At 39.9% G+C, this 23,078-nt stretch overlaps 1 protein-coding gene across 4 annotated transcripts in view; it reads left to right on the top strand.

Annotated features, from left to right (window-relative positions):
• Window positions 1-23,078, top strand: part of sgcd (sarcoglycan, delta (dystrophin-associated glycoprotein)) — a 190,111-nt gene that overhangs the window by 137,880 nt on the left and 29,153 nt on the right. For all 4 annotated transcript variants that reach the window (XM_043703313.2, XM_043703310.2, XM_043703309.2 and 1 more), the window contains 3 exons: window positions 4,800-4,887; window positions 12,771-12,890; window positions 20,048-20,120. In XM_043703313.2, the coding sequence (XP_043559248.2) occupies window positions 4,800-4,887; window positions 12,771-12,890; window positions 20,048-20,120 (281 nt within the window). The remainder of the gene's footprint in view (window positions 1-4,799; window positions 4,888-12,770; window positions 12,891-20,047; window positions 20,121-23,078) is intronic.

Below are 23,078 nucleotides of genomic sequence, written 5' to 3'. Positions count from 1 at the left end.
CCACACCACCCCCCCCCCCCCCTCCCCCAAACTTTTCCAGGAAGGTTATTTGTTCTTTTTGGTTTTAGAGAAAAAAAACTAACAGGGAATCAATAAAGAAACTAATAGGGAATCGCACACAATATGGATGCTGGGGAAAATATAAGCTGCTGCTGTTAGGCAGTATTGCGGGTGAAAAGATAAAGAAGAAAAAATATAATCAGAGGAATCTCCTCAGAATAAAAAAGAAAGAAAAAAAGAAAAAAAAAGGAAGTCACACACAATATGGGTGCTGTGGAAAAATAAGCTCTACCACCGTTAGGCAGTAGTGTGGGGGAAAACAAAAAAAAATTAACAGGAGATTTAAAATCAGTTCAGGTGAGTGACTCTGAGCTGGCTGCCGCACAGCCACTATGTACTGCTAAAAAAAAGGAGAAACAGAACATTAACAGGGGATTTAGAATTTCCTCCGACTGGGAAGTGACTCTGAGCTGACTGGTCTTCGGGGCTAGCAACAGCAGCAGACTTTTCAAGATGCCGGTGCTGGCAAAGTAACATCTCGGAGGAGGGTGACCGGAGCAGGCCTCTTGGTGAGGCAGCAGAATGGTCTGGTCTGGCAGTGGAGCCAAGGACTCCTGGTTGCTGTTTGTCCTGAACAGGACCTCCTGGCCTCATTTAGGCATCAGTGAAGCTGGGGGCTCCTGATAGTGGGGCGAGTGTGGGTTCAGCACCACACCCAGCAGCAGCGACAGTCAGTGGGCCCAGCAGCAAATAAAGATGCCGCCTAAAGCATAGCGATTTCTGGTGGAGGAGGAATGCGGCAGCGAGGTGGTGGGGGGGGGTGAGGCAGCGAGGCAGTGGAGGAGGGGTGGGGGCAGTGAGGCATTGGAGGAGGGATGAGCAGTGAGGCAGTGGAGGAGGGATGGGGCAGTGAGGCAGTGGAGGAGGGATGGGGCAGTGAGATGGTGAAGGAAGGATGGTGACAGTGAGGTGGTGAAGGTGGGATGGTGGAAGTGAGGTGATGAAGGAAGGAATGGGCAGCAAGATGGTGGAGGAGGGATTGTGGAAGCAAGGTAGTGAAAGAGGGCTGGTGGCAGCGAGGTAGTGAAGGAGGGATGGTGGCAGCAAGGTGGTGGAGGAGGGGTGGGGCAATGAGGTGGTCGAGGAGGGGTGGGGCAGCAAGGTGGTGGAGGAGGGGTAATGCAGTGAGGTGGTGGAGTAGGGGTGGGGCAGTGAGGTGGTGGAGGAGGGATGGGGCAGTGAGGTGGTGGAGGAGGGGTGGGGCAGTGAGGTGGTGGAGGAGGGATGGGGCAGTGAAGTGGAGGAGGGATGGACAGCGAGGTGAAGGAGGGGTGATGGAAGTGAGGTATCATTGGTGAGCTGACTTTAGGTTCAGACTTTTTTCGGTTATATCTTTTATTGTTTTTATTCTTAAGCTATTCAAAATGGCACTGGATCGTGGCAACTGGTGAAGCCTTCCACTGTATTTTACTTTTTTAACTCACTGCAAAATGTAAGTGACAATAAATAAGTCATTCACTCAATCATGAAGAAGTGTCCACTGGAAAAAATGGACAGAGAATCAGAGATGTATTCAAAATATATTGAATTATTGTATCTGAAAAGCCAAATGACTCTTGGCTAAGAACCAATAAAAACCACTTCGGTTTTGTTGTAAGCTGCGGATTGAAACACTGAATCTTGAAATAAAATTGTTAACAAGCTCTTCAATAATTGCACTGGGATACTTCCCTTTATTCAGTACTATTAGCAAAATAGTTGGCTATTCACGTTCCTTCTTCAGACCTGTTTTTCCCAAGTAAATGGAGGGAAATATAACCTGTGTGTTTGAAAGTACTGTTTGCTAGAGAATTTGACACAAAACGAACAGAAAGGTATTTCACTCTTCAAGAAATTATACTGACAAATAATAGAATTTCTTGATAAATTTCAAGAATAATTTTGCATATGACCTTAAGTGGCCATTCTGTTTTCTCCTTCAATATTTCAGATGTAACATGGGATTGACACAATACTGGTTGATGATCCATTCCTTTTTTATTTTCCATTTTCCTGACTGTGCCATTAACCGATCTCCAGCAGTACATGTACTTAAATTGTGAACTAGTAGCTATCTGGAGAAATGCAGTTGTACATAATGCACTAACTGGCCTGCTATTGTCATGTGATATCTCCTTCTGCTTCACTTTGGTTTGGAGCAGCCATTAAAACACATTTCATGAAACATGGTGTCCGATGTTGAGATTGAGTGAATTTTCAGGACTGTAACTCAAACTCAGTGAGGAAGAAATAATTAAAATACCTGTAAAGATAAGTACATACTGCAGGTGAAGAATACAATAAAGGTAGGAGGGACTAGAATTTACACACAATTTGTTAATGAATGTTAAATTTCTTTCACTTCACCTGGCCAAATGGCTGCACTTAAAAAGCTTGTGATTTCAAATATACCTTTTGGACTAAAACCTGGTGTCATGTGACTTCTGACTTTGTCCACCCCAGTCCAACACCGGCACCTCCTCATCAAATTTCTTTCTTGACCACCTACATTAGATAATTTGTAACTTATAACTGTAAATATTAGTGTCCCATATTTATTTCCACACTGTCAGTCTCTGGACAGTCCAAGCAAACATTGCCTTTTCTGATGAAGCAATGTTACAGCTAAATGTTCTCATATTGTAATAATGAGCTATAGCCTTTTGTTTAAAATGTTAGTTTATATGGTGGTAAAGATATGGTTTCAAGTTGCAGGGATTTACTTCTGTATAAATGAGTGCCCTTCAATTCTAAATTGTTAGTAAAAAAGGACCAACATCAAATTCTATGGAAAAGATATTGAATAAAGCTTGTCGTACAGATTTATTGTGCTGTAGTTTTTAATGAACAAACTTGACAAGTGATAAAATTATTAATTAACCATAGAGAACATCAATGATATTTAAATCAATTTTAAAATCAGCTGGCCTTGCTGACATCTAGTCAATGTGAAGCAGAAGCAAACAATTGGCATTCAAATAAAAGATTCAGTTCTTGTTCCTGTCAAATTTTAAAAAGGGGGGCACAATTTTTATGGGAAAGATGTCTTTAAAAACTGTCTTAAATACATTATTTTTAGCATACAAACAGACAATAAAGTAGCTGCGATTTCACCAAACATTTGTATATGATGTAGCAACAAAGTTATTTTTATGGTTCTGTCTCTGTAAGCAACACTAAGGTCTTTATCATGAAGATCAATCACTTTAACATCCTGCTTCTCTTTTTCATTTATCAAATACAACCATTTTCTCTTTGTATACAATACATATATTTATAGTAAAGTAAGAAACTGTGGATACTGGAGATCTAAAATAAAAACAGAAATTGCTGGAAAACTCAGCAAGTTTGGCAGCATCTGTGACAGCTGATGTTTTGAGTCCAATATGACTTCTTGGGAACTGAAGAAAAGGTGGAAATGTGATGCCTTTTACCCTGTTGGTGAAAGCAAGAGGAGCAAGTGGAACAAAAGAATAGGCTGGGCAATAGTTAAAGGACGAAGAAGATGAGAGATCAAAGGTATAGTGGATTAAAAATGAAAAAGGAGTGGTAATGGTTGTCAAAACATGACCAAGCATAGATCCAAAAGTGTAAAGTTTGTTTACTGGAACCAAGATATAGGGTGAGATGAAAACGAAGTACACCAAAATGGTATCCATGGTCTCAACTTGTTAAATTAAATGATGAGTCCTGAAGGTTGTGAAGTGCCTAAGCGGAAAATGAAGTGCTGTTAATCCAACTTGTGTTAGGCTGCACTGGAATGGTACGAGGAGCAAGATGTACACTGAAATGGCAAGCAGCTGGAAGGTCAATGCTATTCTTCCAGATGGAGCAGAGGTGTTCAGGAAAGTAATTACCCAGACCAGGTTTGGTCATCCCATTGTAGAGGAGACTGCATTGTAAATGACATATACAATTGACTAGCTTGAAAGAAGTTGCTGCTTCACCTGGAAGGCATGTTTGAGACCTTGGACTGTGAAGAGGAAAAATCTAAGAGAAACCAGAGTTAATGCTTCTTCAGAACCAGTGTGGAGGGAAATTTGTGTTAGACTTCCCATGATTGCTGGGAAGGTGCAGTGGGAGAGGAGTGGGGTGTGAAAGTGGAGTGGATTAGGATTCACAGCGTGAGTGCATTAACTCCACAGAGGCTTGTATCCCATTACCAAGTCAGCCTTTATTTATACATGTCCATGACATTGATCCAGCTCCCTCAGAGGCAGCTCTCAGAGTGAACAGAATCTCTGACACTTCTGTTTATATCTGTCAGCCAGGGCTCCCTGATTGGAACAAATTAACAGTCCTAATCAGAGAACTCATATTCTATGGAGTCCAACTGCTTGACCTTGTTATAATCACTACAGGGAGCAATCCCTTTGGAATGCTGATAAGAGGAGAACAATGTTTTACATGGTATCAACATGATGGAGGTGGCAGAAATAGTAAAGGATGAACATTTGAATATGGAGGCTGTTGGGGTGGAAATTAGATGCAGAATTCCTTATTTTTCCCAGTTCTGTACAAGAAGTGAGTAATACTAGCCATGATGGGAAGAGGCCCTGGCATTAATTAATGGTGGGATGTCCATAAGTGTACCCTTCTTCCCGGTTTATTGTCCACCCCACCATACCACCATACCACCACCAAATTCACCTGACCTATTTCTTATGATTGGCATAAATAACATGGATGCCACAACAATAGACTAATACTCAAAGGAATGTACCTAACATAATTTTTTTTCTGACATTGCTTTTTTATAGGACAGCTCCCTTTACTTGCAGTCTTCTAGGAATGTTACAGTGAGCATCCGCGATAGTCAGGATCAGACTGTTACGCAGTTAAATACAGGTAAGATTGAATATCATGGAGCGGGTATGGAGTTCTCTTGTGAGATACTTTCAAGCTGGGTGTGCTGAAAATAACAATGAAGATGATTAGCACACAGGTTGATCGCTGATGTTGTGCTGCAGTGCATTGCTCTGCTGCATCATCGAGTGGTTAGTCAAGATTTTTTGCAACAGCAGTTTTCTCAAATGCACTGTGTTCCTAATTACCTAAAAGCTGGGGCTTAGAGGCTAGGTGAATGAACCGAAGAGATGAAGTCAAAGAAAATGTTTCCTCTTAGGGAGGAAGATACCAAAAGAAGGAACTTACACATTTTTGCATTTTATTGAAATTAGTTCACATAGTAGGCAGGTAATAGGGATAGTGGTTGTTGGGGTGATAGAGTATCATGCCTGGCATATACCCACCTCTGCTGGTATCTTACCTGTGGAAGAGTGGGTGGAGGTGATCTGAATCGAGGCCCTTCAATGGTCAGTTAAGGTCACTTAAAGATGGCCGCTTACTACTGCAGTTAAACCATGGCAAGGTTGTGAGTAGGTGGGTCCACATAGGAAATTCACCTCTGCCAACCACCAGCACTCCGGTAGAGAGAGCCACCCAAGCTTGAACAGCTGCCTTGCTCCTGATTGAAGCCCTATCCTAATCCTGATCAGCAATGGACTAAGCGTTTTTGTCAAGGCTTCTCCACATTACCTCAAGTACAGGTTCCAACAATGTTCATTGTTGGAGACTGATACCAACATCTCTTGGAAATTGGCATCCTCTCTCCTGGAAGCAAAAGGACTAGGAGTAGGCCATTCAATCCCTCAAGCCTGCTCCATCATTCAGTTAGATCATGACTGCTTCAACGTTCTGCATATCCACTTTTCCCCATAACACTTGACACCTATTGATCAAGAATTTATCTATCTTGGCCTTAAATGCACGCAAGGACTCTGCCCGCACAGCTGTCTGGGGCAAGGAGCTCCAAAGACTCTCAACCCTCTGAGAGAAGAAATTCTTCCTCATCTCAGACTTAAATTGGCACCCCGTTATTCTATGAAAATGAGGACTGCAGATGCTGGAGATCGGAGTCGAGAAGTGTGGCGCTGGAATGGCACAGAAGGTCAGGCAGCATCTGAGGAGCAGGAAACTTGACGTTTCAGGCATCAGCCCTTCAGGAATGATGAAGGGCTTATGCCTGAAATGTCAATTCTCCTGCTCTTCAAATGCTGCCCAACTTGGTGTTCTTTTCCAGCACCATACTTTTCGATCACTTTATTCTGAGATTATGCCCTTTCATCCTGGAATCTCCATGATGAGAAACATCGTCTCAGTAATCCCCCTGCCAAGCTCCTGAAGAATTTTTATATATTTCAATGAGATCACCTCTCATTTTTTTCTCGACTCCAGTAGAGTCCCAACCTGTTTAGCCCTTGTTGATAAGACAATCCCTCCATAGTGGTTCTGAAGAAGCATTAACTCGGATTTCTCTCTACAGACGCTGCTAGAACTGCTGAGTTTTCTCAGCAATTTCTGTTTTTGTTTCTGATTCCTAGCACTCTGTATGTTCTTTCATTTTTTTTTGTTATCCTTGTGAACTCTTCTCTGAATTGCCTCCAGTGATATTATATCTTTCCTTAAACAAGGGAATCAAAACTGTTGTGGTTCTGTTCGCCGAGCTGGAAATTTGTGTTGCAGACGTTTCATCCCCTGTCTAGGTGACATCCTCAGTGCTTGGGAGCCTCCTGTGAAGCGCTTCTGTGTTGTATCCTCCGGCATTTATAGTGGCCACTATAAACACAGAAGCACTTTACAGGAGGCTCCCAAGCACTGAGGATGTCGCCTAGACAGGGGACGAAACATCTGCAACACAAATTCCCAGTTCGGTGAACAGAACCACAACAACGAGCACCCGAGCTACAAATCTTCTCACAAACTTTGGAATCAAAACTGCTCACAATACTGCAGATATAGTCTTACCAGCACCTTCTACAGTTGCAGTAAGACTTCCTACTCTTATACTCCAACCATCTTGAAATAAGCATGGTGTCAGAGAGTTAACTGCCTGATAGCTATGAAATCCAATCATGGTTGCCTGGATTTGCAGAGGTGGGTGCATCTGAGATGTTTCAACTCTTGATCAAGGTCGCCATCTCCATGTAAAATTTAATGACTAAATTATCCTTCAAAAGAGAAGATTTGAAGAAGACAGTTGTTAGATTCAGTTCCAATTTTTCTGAAAAACACATTAGAAGTTTCCTCAATTTCATTATTCATATATAACCTGGATCGATCACAACAGCTCCTGTGTGTTTGGTTCAGTTGTCAATACTTCTTGAGTTTGCTGTGGGGTAGTAAAGAGCTGACACTTTTCAATGGAGGGGAGAAGGAAAACCAGTGACAGAATTGATCCACACTTTCCATTCTTGGTATCTTTGTAAGTGGTTTCTCATTGTTCCCTTCAGGTCAAGGTTTCACTTATGATGAGAATGGGTTGCTACTTTGTCGTCCTGTTATAGCTGTTACAACTACAAGTAACAACTCACCTGGAAAAATGAACAGAAGCTTGCTTTGCTTCTATCAACTGCAGCACAGATTGAGGCTATTTCCACTGTATCCATCCAAGGGAAACTGGATAAGTATATCACCCAGGTCACTTAAATTCCATGGAATTGAACTGCAAGAATTTTAAACTCCTTCACTGAGCAAGTAACAATAACACACACTCTAAGCCAGCAGAATCCAATTTAAATTATTGATGTCACTTCCTGACATATTCATTTTGACCTGAGAGTTATTTTTATGAGGAAACCAATGCAGGATGTAATAGGGATATTCCCAGCAGGTTCACCCAGTGAGAATGTGGTTCTGGGGCAAATGATGTCCTAAAGGGAAAGTTCAAAGTTTTCTTAACCTGTTTTTTGGGATCAGGAAAAGCAGCATAGCTACTCTGGTCCATACAAGGGTGTCATTAACATTCAACCAAAAGAACTGCAGATGCTGGAAATCTGAATCAAAAACAGAAATTGCTGCAAAATCTCAGCATGTCTGGCAGCATCCGTGGAGAGAGATCAGAGTTGACGTTTAAGGTCCAGTGATCCTTCTTCAGATCTAAGTTCTGAAGAAGGGTCAACTGGACCTGAAACATTAACTCTGATTTCTCGCCACAGATGCTGCCAAACCTGCTGAGATTTTCCAGCAATTTCTGTGTTTGTATCATTGATGTTTACTGTCTCAAACTTGCTTGTAGCCCCACTGCAGGATGACACGATCTACAGGTAGTGCAGATTTCTGTCACTCCCTGCTTCATACAATTGCAAAGTTGGAGAGGGATGCTAGCTTTAAAACATCAGGCCTATTTTTTAGCTTTCTGCAACCTGAACTGAGCTGCATCAAAACTCAGTTTCTGAACATTAACATGCAATTCGGAAGTGACTTCCAAGATCTTGGCCCAGTGACACTTGTTATAGACCAGGCCAGACCCTCTCAAAACATTTCAAGAAAGTAGCCTGGGCTCTGACTTTGCTAGTTGCTTTAAGCAGGTGTAAGTGGAAATGTCAGAAGTGATGCAGCTGGCCCAACCACTTAGTTTAAAACAAAACAGAATTTATTTGCAAGTTAGCCAAATGAAACACAAAAGAGAACAGAATATAGAAGAACCTAACCTCTCCGAAAACCCAACAGATTATCCCGACTTAATGATGCTATTCCAAATACTTGCAACAATCCCCATAAACACCCCTTGGCAAAAAAGGAAAAATCCAACACAGGTTCTTACAGAAGAGATGTCAGAGAGAGGAAGGTTCAGAATGGAGCTGCTTCTTTAGGTCCAGCAGCTTCACCACTGACTGCCTGCTAAAACCAAACCAAACCAGAGCTAAGCTGAGCTGGGAGAACTGGCCACTCCCCTTTCATTGTACAAGTTTTTTTTTAAAACTTGATTGCATTCTCAAGTAGTTAAACCCAGACTTTTTGGAATCGTTGCTTTTACAACCTCTCTTTAAAAGAAGCCAAGGACAGCATAACCTTGTTAAAGATCAGCACTGATGGAATAGCAATGTACTTAGAAATTTGGAGTGGCTTAAAATTGAGCTTGTAATTGGTGTTCCCATGCATTTGCTGTCCTTTCCCCAGATGGTAGTGGCCGTGGATTTGAAAGGTGCTGTCTTACGAGCCTTGGTGAATTTCTGTGAAAATTTCATGGAAAAATGCAAGTGAATGAGTTAACATTTCACACCTTGGGTGACAAATGTTCTTTTCAATGATTATATTCTTGTCTATGACCCTCCCCCATAGGTGTTGCATTGATGATGTGTCAGACGATTTTCGGTCAAGTAGATCAATTGAAAACAAGTGCAGTTTTTAAACTGCTTGAGCAGTAAATCTTTGCAAGCTTGCAGTTGCTGGTGTGTGCATGTCTAAGATAAACATTATGAACTTGTTGACAGAACAGGAAGAAGATAAAACAAAACAAGGATAAGTTTAATTATATGCATGAATGAAACATTTCTTAGGATTTAACCTTGAGGTACCAGCTGTTGAGACGCAAGGGAAATTATTTTGATATGGATAAGGTGATAATTTACAGCTTATTTGCCCACAGCAAGCCACATGATGCTTTTCAATTCTGAGCAAGCACAAAAATGTTTGGTTAGCTCATTTTAGATTGGGATTTCATTGAGCGTACATGCTCTCAGAAATAGCTCCAATTGTTTTCAGCTGATGTACAACATTATCATGCTCTTTGTCAATGTTGCAGTAACTATTGATAGTTACGAGGTGAATCTTGACCCTGCTGCTGGAGGGAAAGGTATTACATGGATATTTTATCAGAAAAGTGTTAATGAAAAGAAACTCAAGATAATTGACTCTAGCAAATCATCTAATGGCCAATTATAGAGGAACACAGGGACATTTGGTGAGCCATCTCTAGATGAAGCTACAACTAAAGGATGGAAGACAAATGTAATAACACAGTTTTTGTTGGAATAGTCAATTGCAGTACACCCATGATGCTGATGTTTGCCCCACAGCAATTTAACACTACGAGCAGCGTTAATTGACTTAATGGAAGAATTCCACCCTTATCTTAGAAGGAAGTCCCACCTCAGAGAATTGCTGCAAAGTGTTCATGAATAAACAAGCTAGTGGGACAAATTGGGATAAATAGGTCTGGTGCAGTTGGCATTCCAGAGACAGTTGTCCATAATTTGTAAGTAAGTACTTCACAGTAAATTATCATTTCTAGAAGATAGGCAGAATGAAAAGGAGGGGGTGTAGGTCTGATAATAAAGGATGACATTAGGACAGAAGTTAGATAGGACCTTCATTTAGAAGATTTGGCATTAGAATCGATATGGCTGGAGATTATGAATGAGAAGGATGAAAAATGACAAGGAAGAAAAAAAATACTGGGTTGATTAGTTAACACATTCATTAACCATAATTATACAAGTGAGGAAACATTAAACAAGAAATAATTGGAGCTTGTAAAAAATAAATACTTCAGATTTTAATTTTCTTATAGTGTAGACAAGTCAAATGGACCAAAGTAATCTGGATGATTTATAAAATATTTCTGCAGGGGCTTCCTAGAACAATAATTCATGGAATGACCTATGGTCAAAGCCCAATAAATATGTAAAATACTGTGGGTTCTGGAAATCTTAAAGACAAAATGTTGCAAAGATAGTAGTGAGTATATGGATGGAGAAAGTTTTAGAAAACGGTAAAATGCTGATTAAATAACAAAGAAAGAGAATATTAGAGTAAACTAACCTGAACTATAACAACCACTATACAAGGTTTTACAATTTTGTGAAGGGAGCAGTTAAAATAAATATTGGTTCCTTCAAGGCAGAAACAGAATAAATTATGATGGGGATTAAGGAAATTACAGAGAAATGAAAAATATATTTTATTTCTGTGTACACAGTGGAAGTCAAAAATTATGTCCCAAAAATAAAGACAAGCTAAGAGACTAATGACAGTAAGATAATTAAAGGAGTTTTATTAGCAAGGTGAAAATATTAAAGCAAGTGATTAAAGTCAACAAAACCCAATGACACCATATCCTACATCTTGGAGTTTGAAAAGAGAGTAGATATAATGGATCTATGATTGTCCAAAATTCCATAGATTCTAAAATAGTACCAAGGGATTGGAAGTTAGCAAATACAAGATGATATTCAAGAATGGAGGGGAAAAACAGACCTAAAAGTCAGTTAACCTGACATCAGACTTCAGAAAAATCCTTAAATCAAAGACTGAATAAGGAAATCTTAATAATGTCCTTAGAAAATCAGTCTGATAAGACATCAAAATAGCTCAACCTGAGGAATATTATGCTTAACAAAAATTGTAGTCTTTTTTGAGGAAGTAACTAATAGAGCAAATAAAGGGGATTGGGTAGATGCAGTATACTTGCATTTCCAAAGAAATTGGATAAGGTACTGTGCATAGATCTCAAAGATTGAGATCTCGGATTGACAGGCAGGCAGCAGAGAGTGAGAATAAATTGGGTATTTTCAAATTGGCAGATTGTTTCCAGTGTCCACTATAAAAATCTGTGCTGGGGCATCAGCTATTTACAGTCTGTATTAATGACAAGAACGGGCATTACTGATCCACTTTTCTGTTGACCTAAATGGAAACTGCTACGTAAGCAGTCAGGAGGATACAACTGACTTCAAAGATATAAATGTTAAGTAAGTATGCAATACAGTGCCTGATAGAGTATTACATGGAAGATCATGAAATTTGGAAGCCAGAGTAAAGAAGCAAAACTACCTTTCAAAGGTGTACAATGTTTAAACATTGATGATCAGAGAGACTTGGATGTAACTCGTACAAGGGTAACCCAGATGGAATACAAAAACATCAAACAATTGGGAAGGAAAATTGCACATTGGCTTTTACTGCTGGGAGATTTAAATACCAAAGCAAATAAGTCATGTTATTTTCTGTACTACATTGCTGTGACCACACTTAGCATACTATGCACAGTTTTGGTCTCAGTATTTAAGGAAAAATATATTTGAATTGCAAGTGATACTATGGAGTTTCATTAGATTGATTCCTGAGATGAGATGGTTGTGCTATGATGAGAGGCTGAATAAATTGGATCTTTACTCTGGTGCTCAAAAGGTTGAGAGGTAATTTACAAGAGTTTGAAGGGGCTTGACAGGGTAGATGCATGTTCTCTGACCACCACATCTAGCAAACAGAGGGATAACCTCAAGATAAGAGTTCATAGAATCCCTATAGGATGGAAGCAGGCCATTAGGCATATTGAGTCTATTCCCAACTCTCTGAAGAGTATCCCACCCCAACCCACCCTATCCTTGCATTCCTCATGGCTGATACATTTGGCCTGAACATCCCTGAATACTACAGGCAATTTAACATGGCCAATCCACCTAACCTGCAACCTTTGGACTGTGGGAGGAAACCAGAGAACCCAGAGGAAACCCATGCAGACACAGGGAAATGTGCAAACTCCTTGCAGACAGTCACATCAGGATGGAGTCAAACCTGGGTCCCTGGTGCTGAAGGCAGCAGTACTAACTACTGAGCCACTGTGCCACCAGTGAATCTTTGGAATTCTTTACCCCAAGGGATTGTGGATGCTCCATTATTGAGTATATTTACAGCAAAAAGAGACAGATTTTGATCCACCAGTGAATCAAGAGATATAAAGAACAGGTGGCAAATGCAGTTGATATTGAATCTCTGCCATACTGTACCGTGTGGCAGAGCAAGCTCAATGTGTCATGTTGCCTATTCCTGCTTGTCTTTCACATGTTCTTATGTTCATTTGGAAAACAGCTTCTTGGTTTCATTTCTACATGTGACACTCATTATTCCATTTCCAATGTCTCATAATTCTTTGTGTTTGGCTGCAGGAAGTGAAGCGATAGAAGCACGTGGCAAGCGTTTTGAAGTCAATTCGAATACTGACAAGTTATTGTTTTCAGCGGAGGACAGTGAAGTGGTTGTCGGTGCTGATCGTTTACGAGTCTTAGGTATTCATATCTTTTTTAACCCCATACAGCTCCATTACTGGAATTAAGAAATAGGGATGATTTACTCATAAATTAATCTTGATATGAATCATAGATGCTTCAAAGTAAAAGATTGCAAAGAGAAAATATCTAAGTTTTCTTTAAAATGCCTATAAATGACCAATAAAATCAAAAATACTGAATCAAAAACATGCATAAAGTGGTCAAACAGAAAAGTGAATATATGATACTAACTACTAAATGATTACCTTGTCAAAGGTCTCACTGCACAATTGCCAGGTTCTGCCTGGTAGGGTTTGGCAGTAAGCAGCAGCTTGCCAGACATCTGACTGAGTATTAATGAGATTGTTTTAATGTGGTTCCAGCACATCACAGGAAGCCAAAGCAGTTATATGAAATTAAGGACAATTTGTTGCTCTGTGTCACTCCTAAGGACAGGAAATGCAAGAATTGCTATGGAATGGAATATGTTTTGCAGCACATTAACAATACGGCTCCACCTCTTTGTAACTGGCACTGCAGACAGTTAATGTGCTGTGACAAATGGGGAACATTTGTTTTTCTGGGAGAAGGCCAGAATGTGACGCTTTCAGCACATTTTGTTTAAATGTGCAGAGATCGTTTTTAACATACGATAAAAGGAATAGAATTGATCCTTCTATTAACTGATCAAGCGCTGTGTGTGACGCAAGTAATGAATCAGGTTATCAGCAATCATAGAAATTGATGGCATAAAATAGAAACTTGCCATGGTAATACTTCCTCCGTGTGCTGTTCACAGGAATAATCAGAAATGTGGCACATGGATGCTTTGCCAAAGGAATAATGGAAATGTAACCTTTGCATCCTTTAAGAGAGAACTATATGGATGATATGAGGGTAACATAACTCGAGAGCATGTCGGATTAGTTATGGAATATTTTAGCGAATAGTGAGGAAAGAATCGATAGGTCGATTGGTTTCCATCTGCACTGTAAACGTCTACAATTCCTTGGTTTACAATGTGATCAGATGAACATATTTCTCCTGTGATATGTCCAAAGACATGTTTGCTATTCAGTCCGAATAGTCTTGAAGGATGGTTAATGCTCTGAATAATTAGAAATACTCAGAAGAAAAATTATCTTGGAAAGTTGTTGGCAGTGTGTATGACAGCACAACAGGGGGATACTTTGAAAGAAATCACTGTAAAACAAATGTGGAACTTTCTCAAATGCAAGTGGAGATTGGGGATAGGATAATTAACCTGTAGCTTCAATTCCCTAATTCTCACTTGGTCTTCATATGATGCGAAGTACCAAAGCCTGGCCTGCAAATTCTAATTCAGTCTTCAACTCCAACCAAAAGACAATTTATGATGTAAAAATTATAAACATTCTCTAAAGAATTAATTTAGTGCTAATTAATGGGCAAATCATTTCAAAATAAAACAGCAGATGCAAATTGGCTCTAATTGCTTATATTACCCTAGCATAATGGTGAAAGGACAATAATTTTTTTTAAAATTCTTCATTAATGTCCAAAGTTCTGTAATGCTTGGAGATTATCATCTCTCCAAAGAGATCATTAGGAGTTCAGATATGAGAGCAGAACATACTTGTTACCCATCATCAAATTATTCCCTGCTCCCAACAGGTTTTGAAAAAACCCAAAAGGGGTTATTCCAAATTGCTTTCCTGGCTAAATGTTTGAACGCAATAGTTTAAATTATGTTAACTTAAGGGACGATGAGGGATCCAATTCAAATCCACATTACATTTAAAGATCAATCCTCTGCTTTGATTACTCTTCAATGAAGCAGAGAGGATTCAATCTATAATCTGGGGAACAACTTTAATGTAGCATGGATTTCAGGTTGTCAGGAAAGAGTGAAAAACACTGTAATTGATCTAAATTTAAGGTCTAGGGTACTTTACTGGGGCCAAAAATGCATGCTACCTTTGGTCAGTTTCTCCTGTCCATATAAAGCAAAGTTTCACATTTACCTTGGCGGGCCTTCTCCCTCTGCAGAGTTTCAGCCTGACAGGTCAGATACAAGTCACCTCCTCTTGCATAACCCAGTTAAAATGGCATTGAAGTTATTTTGACAGTATGTGGCTCTAATTTGCATAAATCATGTGGTCTTCATTTGCTTTAGGCAGCTAGACTTTTCATCCCCTGCAGAACACTGCCGATCAAGCTGGTAAATGAGAGGATTATGAATCCTTTCACTCTAACTGCACAGTTTCCAATTCATTGAATGAACAAAATTACAAGCTTTTCCAAATTTGTCATTTGGCAGCTGTTAATACTGATCAGTACTGTGTATTGTGATTGTCTAAACTTGGTTAAAAATCACCAACACCAGGTTATAGTCCAACAGGTTTATTTGAAAGTACTGTACAAGCTTTTGGAGCACTCCTCCTTCATCAAAAGAAATTCAATGCCATTTTAACCTGTTGGACTATAACCTGGTGTTATGTGATTTTTAACTTTGTCCATCCCAGTCCAACACCAGCTCCTCCACATCATGTCTGATACTTACCATTGTAGAGAGGGGTATAATAATTATCTTAACAGGTTGACAATAAACTTGCAACTTGCCCACCTCTGAAGTTGTATTTCAGAAATACTTGTTTTTTTCATAACAAGACTCTCCTGCTAATTTTTGGTGAGCTTTGAGTTCATAGCAAGAGAGATATGTTAAGACTTAGAACACTTCCCAAGTTTTAAAAAGAACCAAAAGAATTGTGGATGCTGGAAATCAGAACCAAAAACACAAATTGCTGGAAAAACTCAGCAGGTCTGGCAGCATCTGATAAAAGAAATCAGAGTTAATGTTGCAGTCCAGAGATCCTTCTTCAGAAACCCCTTCCAAGTTTTGATACTGGTCATCCATATGAATTTCCTGTATGAGATTGCAAACTGCCTTATATACATGTTTTTGCAAGCAACACCTACCTATTTGACACTTGTGCTAACATTATCCAAACCTTGAAGGTAGCATCAAGTAGGTTTTCATGCAGTTAGTAGAGGCTAAATGCAAACCCAGGTCACAGAACAAAGTGGTTCAAGTAGGCAGCTCAGCACCATCTTCTCAAGGACAACTAGAGATGGGCAATAAATGCTGGCCACCCAGCAATGCACACATCCCACAAATGAATAAATACAAAAAACAAAAAGTCTCACTCAGGCTGTGGTAAGTGTGTGTGTAATTGCCCATTTATTGAGCCATTGTTAAGACATGCAACCTACACTAACGCCAGGAATGGGAAAATCACTATTGCAGATGGAGATGCGTTTGTTGTCAGTCATTTAGATGGAAAATGCTTGTCAATTCTTCTGTTTCTCCTCAACAAAGAGGGTAATGTAAATTTGGAAATTTTTACATACCATTTTACGTATCTACAACAGTTGAAAAGTGAAACATTTTCAAGAACAGCCTGATCCTGAGGTACAATGTGTTAGCATTTCATTTCACCTCTGCGACCTGAGTTTGTCTTGTAGCACTAAGATCAATTCTCCCCTAATGAATAACTGCTGCCAATGAAATTAGTTAGGAGCTAGTTCCTAACAGGTATAATCCCATGACACAAACAGAATATGACACAATTAAAAGGGGCAAAGCATAAACAATCTATTCAGTCTCGGCAAAAAACAGGAAAAAAAATCTACTCTGCATGTTGGCATATTCCACTTAATAAGCTTAAGAACCTCAGAAACATCTTCAATAGGCAGTCTAAGGAGTAGATAGGGTGATTGGATGAGCAGTGCCAATGCTTGCACATTTCCATTGACAGTAGGTGCACAAAATCTACAAGTGTCTACAAAAGAAACTTCCTCTCCAGTCTCTCAATAATGATACAAACTTGAATTAATACTGTCAATGTCTGCACCACTCAGATATGTTAATATAAAGCAAAAATGCTGCTGATACTGGAGATCTGAAATAAAACTGGAAGTGTTTGAGAAACTCAACAGGTCTGGCATCATCAGTGGATAGAGAAACAGAATTAACATTTTGAGTCCAGTGACCCTTCGTCAGAACTCAATTACAGTATTTGTTTTACGAACCAGGTTTACAAGTAGAAAAAAAAATCAAAGTACAAATTTTACAAGCAGATTTTACTGATCTGCACCGAAACCACATCTACATTTCCTGCTACTACTGGTCTCTGTAGAATGATGAATTTAATGATTGTAGCTTCCTGATTTAAATCTAGAGACACTCAATTAACATGGAACATAGTCCAATCATATTCATTAAACTTTGCAGCAGTAGTACAGAGGGTGTCTTAGGACTGAATCTTCTGCTGTTTGATGAAGTGTTAGTTACATCAAATTATTTGGAGGGATTTTTGTTGTGACTCTAGTGAAATTTCTTGCTGTAGCTTTCCAAACTTGCTTCATTAATCTACCCAGCCCCAATGGCATCCCTCTCTTCCATTTCCAGTCCTGTGTTTTCACATGGACTTCCCAGAACAACTTACCGCTCAGTTGATATCTGCCAAAAGACTGTCAACCTTGGCAATCTTCAAAAGGCCCCTATTGACCATCTGGTATTGCCCCTCACCAGCAACATATTGGTATAGCAGCCACAAAACCCTGCTGTTAATGGCACATGGACAACATGCCTAACAGTCTCTCATGTGTGCAACTCTATTCTCTCACTCCAGTTGCTGTTTTACCGTAGAGTTAGTTGGTTTTTCTCACCTTAGCTAAATTCCAACTAAAAAGCCTCAAGATCACCACTACTCTGTACCCAATGCCCACTGGAGATTCACAGCTTGCCAATGTCCAGTAGGGGAACATCACACATAGACAAATAATCAAACAATTCCAAACGTGAAGTTTTATTTACAGCCAGCGAAAGCAAATGAACAGAAAATTAATAGAGACTGAAGTTCATTCCGGCAATGGAAATCAAATGGTGGCATTATGATCGATAACTGTTACATTCCATGAGGGTTTGATCCACCCAGCTCTGAGCTACTAGAACCGGCTGCCTAGTAGGTTCTGACTGTCTTGCTACGCTTGAAACAGCTAAGCTTTTTGTGTGCAAGGAGAACGTCCTCATTCTCCTCCTCCTTAGAAAGCTGCTCCCACCCATCCAGTTCCTCAGCATTGAACACATCAGCTCATTGCCTGCTCGAACTCTGCAAAGCACAGCCTGAAAGTGTGACGTGGTATACTTTGTCTGGATTGTACTGAAGGGCTTCCCCTAAGTCTGATCCAAACAGTGGAACTGCACCTTCAGGAGCCCCGATGACTTCTGCACCATGACCATGATGACAGCATATGCACCAACTTTGGGAAGGTGCTTTACCAGCTGAGGGACCAAGATATTACATCAAAAATGGAGTGCCCATTGTGCTCCAATCCTCTTCCCATTCCAAACCCATGTCAATCATTTAAGTTTTCATTGCATTTAGTAGAGTCCATTATAACATTTACATGACAAATAGTCATGATTTGGAGATGCCGGTGTTGGACTGGGTTGTACAAAGTTAAAAATCACACAACACCAGGTTACAGTCCAACAGGTTTGATTGGAAGCACACTAGCTTTCGGAGCAATTCTCCTTCAGGTGACTATCACCTGATGAAGGAGCGTCGCTCCAAAAGCTAGTGTGCTTCCAATCAAACCTGTTGGACTATACCATGACAAATAGTATTCAACTCCTCCACCAGCACCCTTGGAAGTTTCATAAGGGATGGGAAGCTTTTAGCCAGCATTCTAGTCTTTTTAACTCAAGGCTGCTAATGTCTGCATCATTAAGGTGCCAATATCATATTTCCAAGGATCATTGTCATGGTGCAAATTGCCTTTGATAAGCATTTGAAGCACTTTCACTCCACATGCATTCAAATGAACAAAGAAATGGTTGTAAATTAAGTGCAGCTGGAAGTTGCAAATGTAGGCTTCATGAACTTACCCCTTCAATGTCTTAGCGTCCAGATGATTTGGATCCCATTGATTGGTCTGTTAAAATAACATTGATTCTGCCCACGATGTGCACTGTCCCACATACTTTACAGTTGCAGTTAACATTTAGAGAATAGAAATTTGAGCAAAATAGACTTGCCGGGCTATGAGAATAAAGTGGTGAAGTGGGGCTTATTAGATTGTTCAATGAGCCAAAATGGCCTGTTCCATGCTGTAATGACTCATTGTGTAAAGGCTATAGTTTGGAAAGTGAAAGCCAGCTGCTGGGTATTAACTGAACAACATAAAATGCTTCCGAAAAGTTTATTGTCACTTTTCCCAATCTGTGATGATTGAGTTAACTGATCCAAACCAGGGTAGTGATACTGCTGTCAGAATGGATGATCCCCGTATACTTTAAGACTCTGATATGGCAAGCAAAAATACATAAGAATTTCAGGTGAAGACATGATTAGGCTTGTCTGTGGTGCCCTCTTATGGTCAAATAACCTGTCAACTGCTACTGTCCATTTCTCCACACTTGAGCGATGGCTACTAACACAGAGTAAAAATGAATGACCAGTGTATCGGAAATATAACCCAGGAAGGATGCATGTTTTCAAAGTTGTTACAAAATAGGAAATACTGGAACTATGAAGCAGGCCAATCATAAGCTGTAAGGTAACAATCTTGAGACTAGGATATTTCTCAAATTTTACTTTTATTTTTGTTTCCTTTTAGCACATTTGGTACAGTGAAGGAAATAACCGTTGCTTTTTTCCTTAGCCAATTTCAGAATCTGAATTTCCTCACTTCTGAAACCCAAGTTGGGTATGATTTTTCTTACTTCGAGGTCATCTTGACAATACTTGGTGCATCTTTAATGTAATGCAGCTGAAGTAGTCATATCCATGGAGCACAAATCAAACCTGTGTATCATGATATTGTGACATTTTGCCTTGGTGCTCTATCATTGTGTGTGAATTTTAACTCTTGGCTGGGAAAGCAGTCCAGGGAGCAGCCAGCAGGAAACCTATTTGATTTCAACAGTGAGAACTCATTAACTGCCACTGGCTGGTTTCCACTGCTTGAGTAGAAAAATCTCCAGGATATGTCAGCAAGTTACTTGTTTCTACATACCTTATATTCTTATGTGCAAAAATGTTGGTGCTCGCCGAGTGAACTAATCCGAGTGTAGAATTGCAGAAGTCTGAATTTTAATAGTTCTAACATTAACTGGTTTTCCCCTGCAGGTGCTGAAGGAGCTGTGTTTGAAAAGTCTCTAGAAACACCACTTATCCGAGCCGAACCATTCAAAGAGTTAAGGTATCAAATATGATTTGATCATTCTTTATAATTTCTTTCCTATACTGTTCCTTCCTTTCACTCTCTTCTCCCTTGTTCTTTCAAACTGCCCTTCTTTTCCTCGTCCCCATTTGTTTATTTTCTCTTCTATTTTCTTTGTCCTTTTCTTTCTCATTCCTTTCATCCATTAGATATTTCCTTTTGTCTCTCTTTGATTGTTTCTCTTCCTTTCGACTCCATTTGATTTCTGGAATCAGTCTACTAATGTGCAAAACTGATGTTGAATGGTATTGCTCCAGAATTATTGCCAAAAATATATAGACTTAACTTGAGTCATAGAGGTCTGCAGCACAGAAAAGGGCCCTTTGATCCGTCAAGCCTGTGCTGACAAGCACCTATTTGAATCACATTTTCCAGCACTTGCCCTAAAGCCTTGCATTAGAGTGGTGCTGGAAAAGCACACCACGTCAGGCAGCATCTGAGGAGCAGGAAAATTGATATTTTGGGCAAAAAGCCATTCTTGATTAAGGGCTTTTGCCTGAACCGTCGATTTTCCTGCTCCTCAGATGCTGCCTGACTTGCTGTGTTTTTCCAGCACCACTCTAATGTTGATTCTGATCTCCAGTATCTGCAGTCCTCACTTTCGCCTAAAGCCTTGCATGCCTTGGCATCAATAATGCACACCTAAATACTTCTTAAATGTTATGAGCTTTTCTTCCTCTACCACTTGTACATGCAGTGAGTTCCGGATTCCCACCAGGATAATTCCCACCAGATTACCTGGGTAATCAAAAATCATCACATCCTCTCTAAATCTTCTGACCAATACCTTAAATGTATGCCCCCTTATCCGTGACCATTCCACCCAGCGGAAAGTTCCGTCCTGTCTATCCTGTATAAGCCACTTATAATTTTATACACCGTCATGGCCCTCATCAGTCTCCTCTGCTTTGAGGAAAACAATCCCAGTCTACCCAGTCTCTCTATCTGTAACAGAAGCTTTGTAGTGGTTACACAATGAAGGCAAGGCAAAAAGTTGCCTTCATCTTATCAGACCATCGGGCTGCTCTCTTATTCAAGAGCGGCAATTGGTGATGCGTTTAACCTGAGGGTCACAATACCTCAGACCAGGGGAGAGGTTGAGAAGGAGATTCCTTGATTGTAACATCAGCTGGTGTGGGAATTGGTATCATTGCACTGCAAACCAGCCATCCAACCAATTAAGAGAAACCTACCTCTTGAGTGATATATCCATGTATTGGTATTATATATGTATCCTCAGACTTACAGCAAGACAGGTAGTAATGATAGAGAGAATGGACTAGTTGACATGCGAAGTGCAAATCTTTCTTCAAAACATAATAACTCACTTCCAAACTATTGACATTGTCTGACAGCAGCTTCTGGTATTGTTTCAGATTTGTTTTTGCATGTACATGGGGGCAAAGTTGATTTTCAGCAGAAGCACAACATGGGTGCCCCATTCTATTTCCTCCCATTGATGCTATGAACACAATGTAAAACCAACTGCTGATTCATTCTCAACTATTTTACACAAATGCTACAGACCAGGTGCACATCCGCTATTAATTTTAATTAATGCTAAAATTTGAATTAAGATTAAACTCCATTGGAAAAAATGACCATTGCAGGATCACAGACTTTGGATTGTTCTTTAATAAATGTTCCATTCCTGTAAATCTCTAAGAAGAAGAAAAAAGTGAGATCTTTTTGGCAATGGTCTGTTGTTCAACACTTCAAAGTTAGAGGACAATAAAATTATGACAACAGTGTCAAAGCTCAGTACCATTGCATGCTTTTTTTAAATCATATTTTACTTATTGTGAGGAAAATGTTTGCTTCGGCATCTTCATTTGCTTGTAAACAGTGTAAAAGTGAAATGAATTATACTTGAAATCTTGACTTTATCAGACAACAACTAAAAGGTGAGTGTGTAGAAACATTTGATCCAAGATTTGAACCAGCACAAGAAAATACTTGACATAGAACAGATTTATCTTTTAGTTGCTTGGCACATGGCAAGCTTTCTCTTTAATCTCTTGGAATGCAGCACACTATCCATTTAATCCTTTGGTGTTTATCAGAATCTCATTGTAGCTTTCACTTCCCACTGAAGATGTTTACCTATAAGCTAACCTTCATACCATTAATACTGAGGTTTCAACTAAAATGGCTTTTGAGGTTAATTATGTGTGGTCATTTTAAGATGCAGCTGAAGAATTGCAAATGTTTCCTTTACAATCATAGAATATATTTAGCCTTACACCAGTCTCCCAAATCCTCTACTCCATCAAACTAGATTTGTGCATCTCCCCTTCTTTCACCTTACTGTTGATGTCCATGCTTGCAGTCTTCAAAGTCCAGTGCTTTGGAATTTCACCCCCGTTTCCTCTGGTCTTCATATCCCTTCCTTCCTTTTCTTAGTAAGGCTGCCCAATTTGTTACAGTTCTGGATGGGATGCCTAAAGTTGTTAAGCTCCTGGCTGAGGAGGGACAAACTGGCTCTGCTTCTTTATTCACCTGGGAGACAGTGGGAGCTGCAGATGCTGGAGGGTTAAAGTCAATCAAGTGTGGCACTGGAAAAAGTACAGCAGGTCAGGCAGCATCTGAGAAGCAGGAGGGTCGATGTTCCGGGCATGACCCTTGGGATTGATTTGCAAGTTGGTTGTGATTCTTTATTCTGATTCCTTTCAACCATAAATGAATTCCATTATTTAGAGAGAGAGAAAGTCCTTTTGTTATCCTGCTCTCTTTTGTCTAGTTAGATAGGTGGTTGGTTTCCTAAACTCTGAGTGCTAAAATTCCTTTACTGACAGCACAGGATGATTCAACTTCAGCTGTGGCATGATGCCTGAACCCAGAGTAGTAAACATGAGAACATTCAATCCCACTAGCACACTCCAGTTGAGGTGAAGCTTGTTTTTTAACATCTGTCTTTCAAAGGGAAAGGTATATTCT

This window comes from Chiloscyllium plagiosum, unplaced genomic scaffold (assembly GCF_037043375.1).
Source record: "Chiloscyllium plagiosum isolate Xiang-an unplaced genomic scaffold, Cpla_swu_hap1 HiC_scaffold_16, whole genome shotgun sequence".
NCBI classification, from domain to species: Eukaryota; Metazoa; Chordata; class Chondrichthyes; order Orectolobiformes; family Hemiscylliidae; genus Chiloscyllium; species Chiloscyllium plagiosum.
Note: the sequence above shows the minus strand (reverse complement) of the source record. Positions and strands in the feature narration are given on the sequence as shown.